The sequence below is a fragment of the Mesoplodon bidens genome (genome assembly GCF_964165515.1).
Source record: "Mesoplodon bidens genome assembly, chromosome: 4".
NCBI classification, from domain to species: domain Eukaryota; kingdom Metazoa; phylum Chordata; class Mammalia; order Artiodactyla; family Ziphiidae; genus Mesoplodon; species Mesoplodon bidens.
Genome location: NC_138160.1, coordinates 153959210 through 153975705, shown reverse-complemented (window position 1 = coordinate 153975705; position 16496 = coordinate 153959210). Strand labels below are relative to the sequence as shown.

Here is a 16496-nt window from a genome sequence, read left to right as displayed (position 1 = left end):
ATACATCCTGACCTTCATTAAGTTCGAGGGGATACATTGGCCCATGTGTCAGGGATTAAGGCTTTGGGGTGAGTGGAGAGCTGAGGAATTTGGTGTCTTTGGGGTGTGCTGGTTTCTGTTCACTTCTCTGGAGGCTGTTTTCCAACAGGAAACAGGATCCCAGGAGATGATAGGCTCTGGTGAGAAGTCAATTCACACTAGCACCGATCTGGGTCTGACTAAGCCCCACAGATCTGCCCCAAGCTGTCCCGCCCACCACTGACCACCCAACACCAACTCCTCACAGCCTGTGCCCTGGATACAGTCGCCACCTGCACAGGAACCAGCAGTCAGGAGCCACAGTTTCTTTGTGTGCAATACCTTTCTTAGCCAGGGCACCAGCTCCTTCCACATTCAGGTTAACATGACTCTGCCTTCACCCTTTGAGAGCCCAAGAAATTCCTTCTCCCCTTTCTGGACCTTCCCACTCGCCCCTTCCAATCCAGGCCAGCTGGCCAGTCAGGCACGGCCTCCTCACCCCTCAGAGATGTACTCATGGCCTTGAGCCCCATGGAAGAGAAGGGCCATGGTCTCTCTCCATCCCTCTGAGGGGCTTTTCACTCTTCACGCAGGTTTGCTCAGCCCTCCCTTCAGCAGCCTGAGCCAAGGGCTGTGGGAGGCAGCTCTGCCAAGTCCAAAAAGGGGCCTGTTACTGGGCTGCCCCAGCATGGGTCCACATGACTTACCCACCTGCCACTCAAAAGGGCCCCTTCAAGTAGTCTTTTGAAATCTCCACTGTAAGACACAGAAGCCCTTTACTGAAAGCCCTTCCGTGAGCCCTATCGCTCTGATCCAGAAACCATGTACCGACCCTAGTCCCCTCCACCTGTGTTCTGCTTCTCTCCAGGTCCTCTGGATGAGACATTTTATGTTTAGCTCTGGTGCCTACACCATGGTCCGTTTCCCCAAAAAGGAGACGCTTAGGAGGGTAGTGCTGGTGCCAGCAAGAGCTCTGGCAGACCCAGGCCCAACTCCTGGTCCTTAGTAGCTCTGACTTGAACAGTTCACCTCACCTTGGGCCTCAGTTTCTTTTCTGTGAGTGGATCAATTATATCCACATCTCAGAGTTTACCAGCAGGATTAAAGAGACAATAAAAGCACCCAGCACATGGCCCGAACAGGCTCAGCACGTGTCAGCCACCCCACCTCCCCCCAGGCCCGCTGCACCCCCCACTTCTGAGCCCCTCCCACTGGGACCCTTGGGACCCTTAGGAGGTGGCTCTTGGGTCTGGTGTGCCACCAGTATGAGTAATGGGTCTGGACTCCGTGAACCCATTTAAAAAGCCTTTTTAAAGCTGTTCCCGACTCAGGAGACGAACCAGCCCACAAACAACAGGCATTTCAGATGGTGTAAGGAGGACATGCCCAAAGCTGGCCAGAGTCTGCTCCAGTGCTGGCAGCATGTGGCCTTTTATTTCAATATTTAATTCACAGAATTCTAAGAGTCACCTCTGGGCCCCTTCCATTTTGTGTGGTTTGCAGTGTATTTAAAAATAATAATAATAACAAATGCCAAGAAGTGGTTATAAAAATTGTGGACTATTCTACCCGCCCACCTTCACAAGCATCTTCTTATGCAAGAGGCTGATGGCAGGGCTGGGATGCCAGGGCTCAGGGTCTCACTGCACGGCCCCACCCACACCAGCTGTATGACCGCAGAGGGTCAATCTCTTTGTGCCTCAGTTTCTCCATCTATGAGATGGAGATCATAATAGTAGCCTTCCTCCAAGATTTGATGTGAAGAATATATGAGTTAGTACCCTGGAATCAAGATCAGTGCCAAGCATAAACATTCAATAAATGGTACTACCTACCTCTTGTTTTTCTTGAACACTTTTGGGGGGCTCCAGTGGCTATCCAGAACTGTCCACTCCTTTGGAGGGAACATCAGCGTCCATATCTGAGGCCCTTTGTGGATGTGAGGGTGGGACAATCCACCGGCCCTGTCCCCTGAGATGGGCTCTGTTCATGTGGTCACTGAATGGCACAGTGTTCAAGCAGGCTCTCCAGGTCTGGCCATTGGGCAGTAGGGGTCTGCACGGGCCTGGACAACCATCCTAGCTCCCAACAGACACTTGCCTTACGACCCCAGCAGCCTGTGGCATTGCTTCTCCAGACTGATTCAGGACCTTGCAACTGGCGGCAAGGCTCCGTGCCACTGGGCTCCCGTCAGCGTGGCGGGTGGTGGAGGACGAGCCTGCGGGACCTAAACGCCTTCAGAATGAGCTGTATTTGCTGCGCAAGAGGCTGTGATTTTAATTCCTGGATGACAACATGACCCCCACTGGAGCCCAAGCTGCCTGCCAGCTGGCCAGCCTCTTATGCTGTCAGTGTCCCCTCCAGGGGTGCCATGTCCCCCAGGCCCTCCCAGAGGCGTCCAGAGGCTGCACTGCCTCCCTCCTCCGAGCGACAGAGGGCTTTGTTAGGCCAGGCTGGAAATGAGCATGGTGAAACTCCCAGATGGGAGTTTCCGACTCCGAGGTCCATCTGAAACTTGTAAAACAAAATGATCTGGGGAGATGTTTTAATGGTCTGGTCATGGAATCTCAAATCCAGGGACTTCCTCTGCCTCCTCTGCTCAAGGCACACCCCTACGATGGCCCTGGGGACACAGACTCCTTAGGGAGCACCAGGCTGAAGGTCTGGGGGATTCGGAACCACCTGACCCCAAACTCCCTTCCTGGAGTCCTGGGAAGAGGGTCAGATAAAGGACCCTCCAGAAGGGCCAGGTCTGAAGGACTCAGAGGCTGTGGGCACATTCGGGGATGGCCTTAATCACAGTAGCTGAGGACTTTAGAGGACGGGCCCTGGAGTCACACAGACCTAAGTGCAAATCCCTGTTCTGCCATCTCCTTGCTGTGTACCTTGGGGGACACCACTGTCCTCTATGACCACAGAGTTCCAGGCTTTCAGTAGATACTCAGTGGCGTCGTTATAGCCACACTGCCAACAACATCACCATGGTCTCCACCAGGCCGACCTTGGTAGCTGAGAACGCTGGGAGCATTTCTTTTCTTTTCTTTTAAATTGTGGTAAAATACACATAACAAAATTTACCATTTTAACCATTTTTAAGTATATAATTCAGTGGTATAAAGTACCTCCACATCATTATGTAACCATCGCCGGCATCCATCTACAGGACATTTTTCATCTTTTGCAAAACTAAAAGTCTGTCCCTGTTAAACACTAATTCCCCATTCTTCTCACCCCCAGCCCCTGGCAGCCACCATTCTTCTTTCTGTCTCTATGAATTTGACTACTCCAGGTACCTCATATAAGTGGAATCATACAGTATTTTTCCTTTTGTGACGGGCTTATTTCACTCAGCATAATGTCATCACAGTTCATCCATGTTGTAGCCTGTGTCAGAATTTCCTTCCTTTTTAAGACTGAATAATATTCCATTGCACATATATATTGTAACACATTTTGTTTATCCATTCACCATCAATGGACATTTGGGTTGCTTCCACCTTTTGCTGTTGCATCTGGGAGCCTTTCTTGACTTCTGTGAGCCTCAGTTTCCCCAATCTTTAGAGAAAAAAGAGTGGAGAGGGTTTAAAGCATTTTTTAGAACTGAGTATAGATTCAATTAGATAAATTGCACAAAAGCTCCTGCCCTGCTGAGCCTGCACGTCCGGAGCCTGTGCTCCGCAACAGGAGAGGCCACAACAGTGAGAGGCCCACATATCGCAAAAAAAAAAAAAAAGAAGAAGAAGAAAAAAAAGCAGGGCTTCCCTGGTGGCGCAGTGGTTGAGAGTCCACCTGCCGATGCAGGGGACACGGGTTCGTGCCCCGGTCTGGGAAGATCCCACATGCCGCGGAGCGGCTGGGCCCGTGAGCCATGGCCGCTGAGCCTGCGCGTCCGGAGCCTGTGCTCCGCAACGGGAGAGGCCACAAGAGTGAGAGACCCGCGTACCGCAAAAAAAAAAAAAAAAAAAAAAAAAAAGCTTCTGCCCTTAGGGGCTGTCAGGAGGGAGGAGCAGGGCCTGGGGTTTGGGCGGGGAGGGGGTGGGTTGCTGAGTGACTGTTGGAGCCAGGGGAAGAGGGAGAGGGCGGGGCCTGGGCAGGCTGTCCCCCGGTTGGCCCCAGGGTTGTGAGAGGACAGCGATAAAGCAAGCGTTGCTGAAGGAGGTATCCTCGGGGGAGGGAGGTGCCGGGAGGGATTGTGGGAGACCACCACTGCGAGAACCAGGTCCTCACCGCTCAGGCCTCCCTGGAGCCTGTTGGCGTTCAGGCCCCCTTTGGAGTTGGTCAGTGACATGAGTGCTCCAGCCCAACCAGAGAAGAGATTTTTATCAGTTAGAAATGGTTCCAGTTTGTCTGGCCTCGAACAGTGCTTGAGAAAAGCATCATCCTCCCTGGAGTTACTTAATGTGCAGATGGCTGTCACAAGCAGAGTCATTTAGCAGCGGGCTGGAGCCCTCTCCAGCCCATGCTATGCCTGAAACCTCAGGATTTCTTTGAGAAATCTCATTCCCAGACCACTCAGCCCGTGCATCCTGAGCCCTAGGTCCACAGACAGACCGTGATTAGGGACCCGGAAAAGCTCCAGACTGTCCCTGCCCCTGTGGGTTCAAGGTCAGGGTGTAATGAGGGCTTAGCCAGCCTCTGGACTCAAACCCTGCCCACTATACCATACTTGAGCTATACTGAAATATAGCAGCCCTGTCTCAGGCTTCTCCCACCTTGGGAAGCACGTAACCAATGTACATCAAGTCCCCAGATTCTAATGGCCCAGAGGCCCCTGCAGCCAGTTATTTCTTGGGGTCCCAAATAGGCCCCTCTTTTGTGCCCCCAGGCTGGTGTGTCTGCTGCCAGCTCATCTGTTTAACAGTTCTGCAAGGCAGGTGTAGTTGCCATCACCCCCCAAATTTTATCCTCACAGATTGGGAACCCAAAGCTCAGAGAGGTTGAGTAACTTGCTCCAGGTTAAACAGCTTCCTTTCAGTCATGTCTTTTCCCCTTCTGCACCAGCATCACCTGTTGGTATCTGTTGCTCAAAGCCTCTGGAAGGAAACTTTGCAGGTGCCACCATGGCAGCACCCACTGCGAAACACCAGCGTCCCCATGGCTGCCAGAGCCGTGTGGGTCACACAGAGGTGAGAACAGTCTGAGCTGGTCTTCGTCACCTGGAGACTCTCCAGCCGGGACCGTTTTAACAGCAGCATCCTTGGACAAGACCTGAGTTTCTCCATCTATACATCAGCAGGTCGATGAAGACAGACTCCCAGGTGCCTTCCAGGGCAGCCTGAGTGTCTGAGTCTGTGCCAGAAGTGGGAAACATTCTGCCACTGTAGAAAGGAAGGAAAAGAAGAAAACCAAGAAGCGGAAAGCTCTGAGGCAAACTGCTGGGCCAGGAGCCTGGTTTTGCTTGTTCGGAGAACATCTGAGCTGCAGCCAGCTGGCCAGGCTGTCCCTGGGAGCCCAGATCAATCTGCTGCAGGCCTGGCCCAGATGCCAGAGGGCCACAACCCATCTGCCCTGCTGCTCGCCCCAGGGTGGCCACCCCTTCCATTGTCAAGGCTGCCTGCCTGGGGGTTCGACGTATCTGGCACAACTGCCCTTGCGCCTTAAGAATCACAGACTGATGATGAAGGGCTCTCCAAGGCGCCAGCTGTGTGACCTTAGGCAAATCTTTTCACCTCACGTAGCCTCAGAGTTCCCCTCTATACAGGGCATACCGCATCTTCTTCAGAGGGCTGAGCAGGGAATAAATGAGCTCCTTGGATGAGCCACAGGAGACCTGGAGCACAAAGTATTCCAAGTTCATATTTGCTGGATGAGTAGCTGGCCTGGCACCTAGTAGATGCTGAACCAGGGCTGCTGCCCATGGCCGGCCCTCAGCACCTGACAATCTAGAAACTCATGAAAGGCCATCCTTCCTGCCTTCCCCACTACAGGTTCCACAATCCAGGTCTCGTGTGTGCAAGGCCTCTCTGTTTGCAAAAGCAGCAGGCAGGGAGCCTAGTGGTCAGCATGGGACTCAGCTCTGGCATTCCCCGCTCCCAGGGCCTCTATTTGATCAAGCCTGGCAGAGCTCACCACCTCTATCACCTGTCGTAGGGAGAAAGGAGAGATAGTATCCCTCATCTCAACAGCTTTGCCCATCAAATTAGACAATCTTGCATCTCTTCTAAGCCATGGATCTTGTTAGATTTGACAGTCTTTTAAAGAGATTGCCAAGAAATGGCAAGGAGGAACCTTAGGCTGCACAAGATGCAGACTGCACACTGCAGTGGACTACCTTCTGTTAGGAGGAGGACAAACAAGTCACAGCAGGAAGGGTGGGTGAAAGAGGCTAAGCGTGGGGGCAGCCTTTGCCTGATGCCAAGGAGGAAGGGGTCTCAGTTAACTGTGGGCAAGAGGATGCCTCAGACAGCTCCCAGGTGGTTTCTGGCTTGGCTCTGTGGGTACTGATCATACCTACACCTAGGAGAGAAGAGAACGCTGTCGGGAGCACATGGAGAACTGGGAGATGATTTTGGGTTTGGACATGTTGCCTCTCAATAGAATTATCTTGGAGACAGTTGAATGAGTATGAATCTTAGAAGAGTGGGTTGACCAGTTGTCAGTTTGTGAGCTGTTCACACAGAGGCCTCCAGGATCTGGTTTGAATTGGCCTGCAGAGAGTTCATGAGCCTCAGTCTCCTTTACTTAGGCCCTTTCAGTTGGGAGTCCTGTCCAGCCTGCCAGGGCTACAGCCCCACAGGCCCTGTGCACTCAGCAGCCCCCAGGACCTCCACCCAGTCCAGGCCTGCTGGGAGCTTCCCCCAAAGGCCCTGGGAGACGGGGCACCTCATCCTGCCTGGGCAACTGCCCACTTGCTAGCACCTTCCTCATTGGGCCTTCTGCCTAACCATGCCACCCAGGAGACCCACCCAGATAAATCCATTAGTTCAGTCACCTCAGCGGCAGTAAATGTCTTCATGTGGCTTGAGTTTCCCAGATGGAGAATTCTACAGTCGTACCCAGTAATGACCATTAGAAAACCATGGCGCTGCTTTAGCTTTCAGATCCAGGAAGAGCCTGGCTTACTCTCCCACTCTTGGGCCCCTTTCCTGCCATGTCCCATACGTCAGCCTGAGGCCCAGGGCGAGTGAGTGACCTTGCTGAGCCAAGCACAGGATTTTTATAGCCTGGTGAGAGCACAGAATCCAGGGACCAGTTTGCTGGACCTTGTGAGTGAAAGCTGGGCCTCTTCTCTCCTACAACCAAAGGAGCGTGATGCTGGGTGTGCCATTGGGGTCCCTCTTCCCACACCCTCGCTCACCCTGAAAACAGATGTGTCTGGATAGAACGGGCCAAACACCGGCCAGCCTCACGAGGTTTCCAGGCGCTGTCAGCCCCATGAAAGAGCTGGGAGGAGAGCAGGATGCATGTTTAGCCGTGAGGGGTCTGAGATGTTGGTGAGACACCCACATGGAGGTGTTGAAGGCAGTTGTCCATGCACTGCAGGTGTTGCAGGCCTTGGCTGAGATCATTGACCTGGAGGCTCTTCATAAGCTGTTACACTGGTGTGAGGAGCTATTTTCTGTTATGGGGGTGCCAGAATCTCAGCCTCGCTAATCAACCCAGCCCTGAGCCATTCCAGCATAAAACTCAAGGTCTCTGTCTAGTCTCGGGAAAAGTCAAGGGCTATGTAACTGGCATGAATTTCTACTCCCAGAACGCAGGGGTACATCACTTCTATGGTCAAATGATTTTAGACAAAGGCGCCACGGCTACACAATGGGGAAAAGATAGTCTCTTCAACAAATGCTGTTGAGAAAACTGGATACCCACATGCACAAGAATGAAGTTGGGCCCTTACCTTATACCATATACAAAAATTAGCTCAAAAGGTTAAAAGGTTAAAATTAACTCAACGTGCAAAAAGGTAACAAAAGCAAAAATAGACAAATTGGACTACATCAAACTTTAAAACTTCTGCACAGAGAAGGAAAACAGGAGGAAGAATCAGGGGTAGTTAGACTAACGGGGAGTGAAAACGGAGGCAGAGAGGAGAAGGCAAGGGAGCGTCAGGGAGGTTTGCAGCAGGGCTCCAGGAGCGGCGCCGGGATGAGGGCGCGCTGGCTGAGGCCTCAGCCCTCCACTCCCAGGCCAGGCGAGCTGTGCTCTGGGCCCTGCTGCCACCAGGTTCTGGGTTCCATGACCTCTTCCTCTTCAGTATCGCAGTCACTCAGGTCTCGGGGGCTGACGTGGGCCGAAGGGCAGATGATCTGCATCAGCTTCAGAAAGTGCAGAAACGTGTGGATGAGACTGGATACCGAAAAGAATGTGCATTGGAGTGCACATTATATGCAATAAATCACAAGAAATTTATAAGCGGCTCCCTGGAGCTGTGGGGGAGGGGAGAGAGGTGCCAAAAGGTCTAGTGAGCAAAGGAAGGAAGTAGATGGATAGGATAGAGCCTGTTACCACCGAGTTTAAACATTTGAGATGCCATGATAGTGTCTTTATGTGGTGCGTTGTCTCTGTTGTTTTATTTTAGTGAATATTAAAAAGCATTTGTCCGGGCTTTTGTAAGCTAACTCCCACCCTCAGCCTTATTTTTCTTGAAAGTCTGAAGTTTCTCAGTGGGAAACTCTTCTGCCTCAAGAGTTTCTAGGTAGTAAACCTTTTTGACTTGGGAATGAAATAATGAACAGATAATTGAATAACTAAATGAATGAGTGAGGGATGAGAATGCAGCCAACAGGGGAGGATCCAGAGGAGCAGGGGGGAGGGAGGAGCAGGAGATGGAGCTTTCTCTCCACTCCTCTCGCCTCCCCCAGCCAGCAAGGTGGTGAGCAGGCTGCCCCCAGGCTGCTGTTATGGGTGTGGGTTGGGGGGTGGTGACGCGGTGGTGCTGGCAGCAGGCACGCTGTGCCCAAGCTCACTGGCTTCCCTTCTTAATGAATCCGTCCTTGTTTTCCTGTCTAGGCCCCCCTGGACGGCGTGGCAAGCCTGGAAGAAGAGGCGATCCCGGTGAGTCCCAGGTTTTCTTAGTTACTAAACCTAGGCCTGGAAGTCTGCCCTTGACCTGGGACCTGGCTGGAGGTGCCAATCCTCGCACCACCCCATAACTCAGGACCTTTGGTCCTGGGCCAGGTCTTTGTGTACCCTCCAATTCCAGCCACTGTCCCCAGAGCTGCAGAGCCCAGTGCTGCCTTTCTTGGCTGCTTGACACCATTTCAGTGTTACAATTTCAGTGACAGTCCCCTCTATGCCCTTGGCCACCCCCCAAATCTCATTATCAGCCTCAGAAACTTTAATCCCTGGTCTCCCACTCTGAAACGGCCTCTTGTCTTTGCGGGACTCACTACTGTGGGTCCCTCAACACAAGATGGTTCTCCTGTGTGTCCCCATCCCTCCTCTGACATGGCCTGTCCTTCCCTTGGCAGAGGCACCAGGAGAAGATCCTTTCCATACCTTCCATGCAACCTGCAGACTCACCTGTACTCGCCGCCAGCCTCCCTCCTGCCACCTTCATTCCACCCAAAATGCACTCTCTCTGCGTGTACCCTTCCCCCAACTCACAGTGAAGCTTCCCTCAGAGGCTACACACCCCTACCCCACTCCCATCTCCTCCCCCTTGCCTTCCACTCCTCCCAGCCCCTCCAGCCTCTTCTCACTGTCACGCCACTCACATCCTTTTGGCCAGAGTTACCACTGACCACCTGATGGCCATACCGGCAGACACAGATGCGTTGCTGTTTCTCTTCCTGGGCCTCACATTGGCCATTCCCCTGGGTCCCCCTCTGACTCTTGCCTACATTTCCTCCCACATCTCTGACCCCTTCTCGTATGCCTTTCCTATGGGGCCCACTTGCCTCTTACATGAATCTGCCCTTGGCCCTCTTCTCTCTCTCCCACCCCTGTGGCTCTGGCGCCCCCATAATGCTGATGACGTCCCCACTTCCTGCCTCCAGCCAAGTCATCTCCTCTGGACCCAGAGGTTGGACCTAGCCCCACTGAACCCAGCACTTCCCCCAGCTGCTCTCCTCCAGCTCCCCATTGCAGGGAGGGGACCTCCAGCCACCTGCTTCCCTATGCAGACACCAGGGCATCATCCTTGATCCCTCCCTCCCCACTCCCCCACCAAATCCCCATCAGTCTCCTCCTCAGTATGTCACAGCACTGTCCTCATCAGCACAGCCTCCTGCAGTTCTCACCACGGTTTCTCCCATGTCCCCTACCTCCAGCCTCATTGTGGATGTCCGGGGCCCTCCCACTCTGAGCCTGTACTCTTATGTCCTCCCCACCCTCCAAATGTCTCCTCCTCTACCTGGCCTCTTACCCCAAATTCACTATTCTTTGTCCTTTCAGTCTAGCTCAAGCATCTCCTCCAAAAAGGCTTATCTAATCCCTCTGGCTGGGGCTATCACCAACCCAGCCAAGAGCCTGATGCGGAGGAGGCTCCAGGGAATGGAAACGCACAGAACAGTGAATGAATGAATGAATGCACATGTGCTCAGCCCCTAAGCAAATTCATAAGGAGAGCATGGTGATAACGGCAGATTGAGCCTGGGAGAAACAGGGCAGGTTCTCTCTGAACCTCAGACTCTTCTTCCTGACACTGGGCACGGGCCTCTTGTCCTCTCGTTTTGCTGCGTGCTTGCGCTATCTAGGTCCCTACATAGAAGCCCTCCAGATAAACTCCCCAGAGTTCACTGGAAGGAAACACCTTTCCTGGCACTCTGTTTGCTTTGACTTCCAGAAGCTGAGGACTGTTTTGTGCTTGATTGCAATGGATTTTGTGTGTAATCACGTCCCTGCACCATCGGCCAAATACACACTTCATCACTCAGTTCTTATTTCTGCCCTCGTAAAAGGTTTTATTGCCTTTTATTGTAAGCTCCTGAAGTCCTTTTTGGAAGAAGATGAGGAATACATAGTGACTTTTTTTAGGACAAAGTATAATATTACTCAACTTACTCAAAAACCCATTAGAATTATGACTCCAATTTTCAACTGATCTAAAAGTCAAAGAAAGACAAGGACTTACTGGGCCCCTGACACTGCCGTGGGTCCTTTCAAGTCCTTCATCTCATGTGATCCTCACAGAGCTCTGCAAAAGATAAAAATATGTTATTATTCCCATTTTGCAGATAAGGAAAGTGAGGCTCCAGGGGGAGAAGTGTCTCATCTAAGGTCAGCTACTGGGCAAGGGATGGGCAGCATCTCCTCCCCTTCACTGCCCTTTCCCACGCGATGTCCTGATTCTCTGCCTGTCACAGAATGGTGTGAGTAGCACAGAGCAGATGTCCCTCTCTGATTAGCTTTGGCTGGGCCTCGTGTTTATTTCTAGATAGTTTCACACACATGCACCTCTTGGCTTTGGGCCCTTCCCTTGTACAAACCAGGCTTTTTCTTCGCCCCAGGGAGAAAGGCTCTTTTTGCCTGGTGGGACAATATCTGGCTGAGATGGCTTCTTGCTGCTGCTGCAGACCTGCAGACAGAGCCGACCCTGCCCGCCTGTGGGGATGGGTTCTCTCCAGCTCCCAGTGGGAGCCTTTGTCTGGAATATGCCTCACAGGTCCTACAGTGTTTTTGTGTCTTTATTGTGATAGAGTAGATTTTTCATCTCCCCCCTAGCCTATTTCTCAGCTGGGGAAACCGAGCACTACCCTTGGTATTCTCTTTCTAGGGAACTTAGACAGTATTTTTTCTCCTTCCAGACTTCCCTTTCCCCAAGAGCATCCATCACTCCACCCTGGCTCCCCCAGCCCCCTAGATCCCTCCCTCAGTCACAGCACTCCCTGCTGCGCTGGTGGTCTGCTCTGCAAACATGTCCTTCTCCACCAAAGCACAGGCTCCTCAGAGCAGGAGCTTGACCCGCAGGCACTAAAGATATGGTCAATAAATGCTTGTTGACGGGGAAGAGGGAGGGAAGGGAGGAGGGAGAGAGAAAGAGGGACTTTTTAGGAGGCAGGAAGAGACAAGGATGAAAACAATCAAATCCTGCTTGGCTGATGCTTGTGCTAAACCTACAGAGACAAAAGAGGTACTCACCAAATCTCTGCAGCCGCCAGCCTTAGGTCAGCAGTTTTAATGTCAGGGTTTTTTATCCACCCTGGCCGCAAGAAACCCTTTCTAAAAATACAGTGGAAGAAGCACTCCTGGCATGGTAGAGATAGGACTTCTGAAAATCTGCTCCTCCATAAAAGCAGCAAGAACACTAGGAAAAATTGACCTTTTCAGAATCCTGGATATTAACATCTGGTAACAACCTAAGAAATGTTAATTTAAGAAAAAGGTCTGAAACTTGCTGAGAACAGTGAGGTTTGTAGCGTTTTAATTTGCCCATCTCCCCAGCCCCATGGTAGCCTTAAAAACCATCACAGCCTCACAGTCACAGTACCTGTGAAAACTAGCAGCCATTGGAGGTGGCAGAACAACTTTGAAGCTCCCCAAATGCTCATTCTCTGAAACTTGTCACTGTCCGTTAGCTCCCTGGAAAAGCCCATACACAAAACTCATCTTTTTTGACCTGATGTAGAGCTCACTCACTGGGAAAAGCCCTATCCCCAGAGTGCTTGCCAAATACACTCAGCAGCAGTTGTTTAACTTTGCAGCTGCCTGAGGTGGCAATACAAGTTGGAGCAAACAAGAAGCTGACACAAAAACTTAAATGAAAATCTAGGGGATGAGCTGTCCAAAGGGGCTTTGAAATGCTCCCATATACCTGGGGATCTAGAAGACACGTGCCTATGCAGGGAAAGACCTAAAAGAGCCCCAGTCTCTCACCTCTGGCTGACCTTGAGTCTCCACTCAAGCAAGAAGTAAAGGCAAAAGCAGAGCTGTAACCTCATAGAGTGTTGAAGTTATGCTCAACACACACAAAGAGCCCCTCAGAACAGAATGGGAGACTTACCAGATCAAGGCATTAAAGAAAACCTCTGTCTTAAGCTGACAATTAAGCAAAGCAAGCAGAGAATTCAGTAGCTGCACGTGACAAAGAGTACACATTTCAGAGAATTAGCTCAAAAAAGCTCCTGAACAAGCAACAACAGGAACAACAGACCCTGGAAAGGAGGAGGGATATCTAGTTTCCAGAGTAGCCATATTAGATTATTTGATGCCCAATTTTTAACAAAGACACACAAAGATACAAGAAAGTATGGCAAGGAAAAAAAAAGAGGAAAAAAAGCAGTCAGTGAGGAAGCCCAGATGAACTTACTAGACAAAGATTTTATATTGGCTATTATACATATGTTCAAAGAACTAAAGGAAACCATGTCTAAATAATTAAAAGAAACCATAAGAATTATGTGCCACCAAATGGAGATTATCATAAAAAGATAGAAAGTATTTTTTAAAGAAACCAAATAGAAATTCTGGAGCTGTAAGTACAATAACTGAAATGAAAAATTCACTAAAGGGGCTCAACAGTAGACTTGGGCTGGCAGAAGAAAGAATCAGCAAACTTGAAGACAGGTCAATTGAGATGATCCTGTCTAAGGAAGAGAAAGAAAAAAAGACTGAAGGAAAATGAACAGAATCACAGAGATCTGTGGGACACTATCAAGTGTGCCAACATTTATATAATGGGGGCCTCAGTAGGGGATAAGAGAGAGAAAGAGGCAGAAGGAACATATGAAGAGTTAATGGCCAAAATCTTCCCAAATATGAAGAAAACATTAATCTGCACATCCAAGAAGCTCAACAAACTCCAAGTAGAATAAACTCAAATCTAAGTACATCATAGCCACATTACCAAAAGGAAAAAAATGAACAAAGAATCTTTTTTTTTTAAACACCATGGTGGCCACTTCACCACCGACCTTGGCACCTTCTGTGGCTGAGAGCTGGATCCTCCCACTTCTCGACATGCACAGAAGAAAGAATCTTAAAAGCAGCGAAAGAACAATGACTCATCACAGACAAAGGATCCTCAATAAGATTAATAGCTGATTTCTCATCAGAAACCATGAAAGCCAAAAGGCCGTTGGTATGACATATTCAAAGTGATGAAAAAAAGAAAAACTGTCAACAAAGAAATCTATAGCCAGAAGAACTACACTTGAAAAGTGAAGAAGAAATTAAGACATGCCTAAGTAAACAAAAATGAAGAGAATTCATCCCTAACATCCTGCTCTACAAGAAATATGGAAGGGACTCTTTCAGTATGAAATTAAAGGACACTAGACAGTAATTTAAATCTACACACAGAAATAAAGAGCTTCAGTGAGGTAACTACACAGGTAAATATGAAAGACAGTATAAATGTCTTTTTTTTTTAATTTTTGGCTGCACCCTTGCTTAGTTCCCCAACCAGGGATCGAACCCACACCCCCTGCAGGGGAAGCAAGAAGTCTTAACCACTGGACGACCAGGGAAGTCCCAAAATGTATATAAATATTTTTTTTCTATTTTATTTTATTAATTTTTTTACACAGCAGCTTCTTATTAGTCATCAATTTTATACACATCAGTGTATACATGTCAATTCCAATCACCCAATTCATCACACCACCATCCCCAAGCCCCACCGCTTCCCCCCATTGGTGTCCATACATATGTTCTCTGAGACAGATCTGAGTCTCAATTTCTGCCCTGCAAACTGGTTCATCTGTACCATTTTTCTAGGTTCCACATATAAGCATTAATATACGATATTTGTTTTTCTCTTTCTGACTAACTTCACTCTATATGACAATCTCTAGATACATCCACATCTCAACAAATGACCCAATTTCGTTCCTTTTTATGGCTGAGTAATATTCCATTGTATATATGTACCACATCTTCTTTATCCATTCGTCTGTTGATGGGCATTTAGGTTGCTTCCATGACCTGGCTATTGTAAATAGTGCTGCAATGAACTTTGAGGTGCATGTGTCTTTTTGAATTCTGGTTTTCTCTGGGTATATGCCCAGTAGTGGGATTGCTGGGTCATATGGTAGTTCTATTTGTAGTTTTTGAAGGAACCTCCATACTGTTCTCCATAGTGGCTGTATCAATTTACATGCCCGCCAACAGTGCAAGAGGGTTCCCTTTTCTCCACACCCTCTCCAGCATTTGTTGTTTGTAGACTTTCTGATGACGCCCATTCTAACTGGTATGAGGTGATACCTCATTGTAGTTTTGATTTGCATTTCTCTAATGATTAGTGATGTTGAGCAGCTTTTCATATGCTTCTTGGCCATATGTGTGTCTTCTTTGGAGAAATGACTATTTACGTCTTCTGCCCATTTTTGGATTGGGTTGTTTGTTTCTTTAATATTGAGCTGCATGAGCTGTTTATATATTTTGGAGATTAATCCTTTGTCCGTTGATTCATTTGCAAATATTTTCTCCCATCCTGAGGGGTGTCTTTTCATCTTGTTTATGGTTTCCTTTGCTACGCAAAAGGCTTTAAGTTTCATTAGGCCCCATTTGTTAATTTTTGTTTATTTTTGTTTTTATTTCCATTACTCTAGGAGGTGGATCAAAAAGGATCTTGCTGTGATTTATGTGAAAGAGTGTTCTTCCTATGTTTTCCTCTAAGAGTTTTATAGTGTCCAGTCTTACATTTAGGTCTCTAATCCATTTTGAGTTTATTTTTGTGTATGGTGTTAGGGAGTGTTCTAATTTCATTCTTTTACATGTAGCTGTCCAGTTTTCCCAGCACCACTTATTGAAGAGACTGTCTTTTCTCCATTGTATAGTCTTGCCTCCTTTGTCATATTAGTTGACCATAGTTGCATGGGTTTATCTCTGGGCTTTCAATCTTGTTGCATTGATCTATGTTTCTGTTTTTGTGCCAGTACCATATTGTCTTGATTATTGTAGCTTTGTAGTATAGTCTGAAGTCAGGGAGCCTGATTCCTCCAGCTCTGTTTTTTTCCCTCAAGACTGCTTTGGCTATTCGGGGTCTTCTGTGTCTCCATACAAATTTTAAGATTTTTTCTTCTAGTTCCGTAAAAAATGCCATTGGTAATTTGATAGGGATTGCATTGAATCTGTAGGTTGCTTTGGGTAGTATAGTCATTTTCACAGTATTGATTCTTCCAATCCAAGAACATGGTATATCTCTCCATCTGTTGGTATCATCTTTAATTTCTTTCATCAATGTCTTATATTTTTCTGCATAAAGGTCTTTTGTCTCCCTAGGTAGGTTTATTCCTAGGCATTTTATGCTTTTTGTTGCAATGGTAAATGGAAGTGTTTCCTTAATTTCTCTTTCAGATTTTTCATCATTAGTGTATAGGAAAGCAAGAGATTTCTGTGCATTAATTTTGTATCCTACAACTTTACCAAATTCATTGATTAGCTCTAGTAGTTTTTTGGTGGCATCTTTAGGATTCTCTATGTATAGTATCATGTCATCTGCAAAAGTGACAATTTTACTGTCACTGTTTCTTTTCCAATTTGTATTCCTTTTATTTCTTTTTCTTCTCTGATTGCCGTGACTAGCACTTCCAAATCTATGTTGAATAATAGTGGTGAGAGTGGACATCCTTGTCTTATTCCTGATCTTAGAGGAA

At 48.6% G+C, this 16496-nt stretch overlaps 1 protein-coding gene across 1 annotated transcript in view; it reads left to right on the top strand.

The window, feature by feature from the left end:
- Positions 1–16496, top strand: part of COL23A1 (collagen type XXIII alpha 1 chain) — a 362767-nt gene that overhangs the window by 283566 nt on the left and 62705 nt on the right. Inside the window, exon 3 of the mRNA XM_081232836.1 lies at positions 8968–9012. Within this exon, the coding sequence (XP_081088962.1) occupies positions 8968–9012 (45 nt within the window). The remainder of the gene's footprint in view (positions 1–8967; positions 9013–16496) is intronic.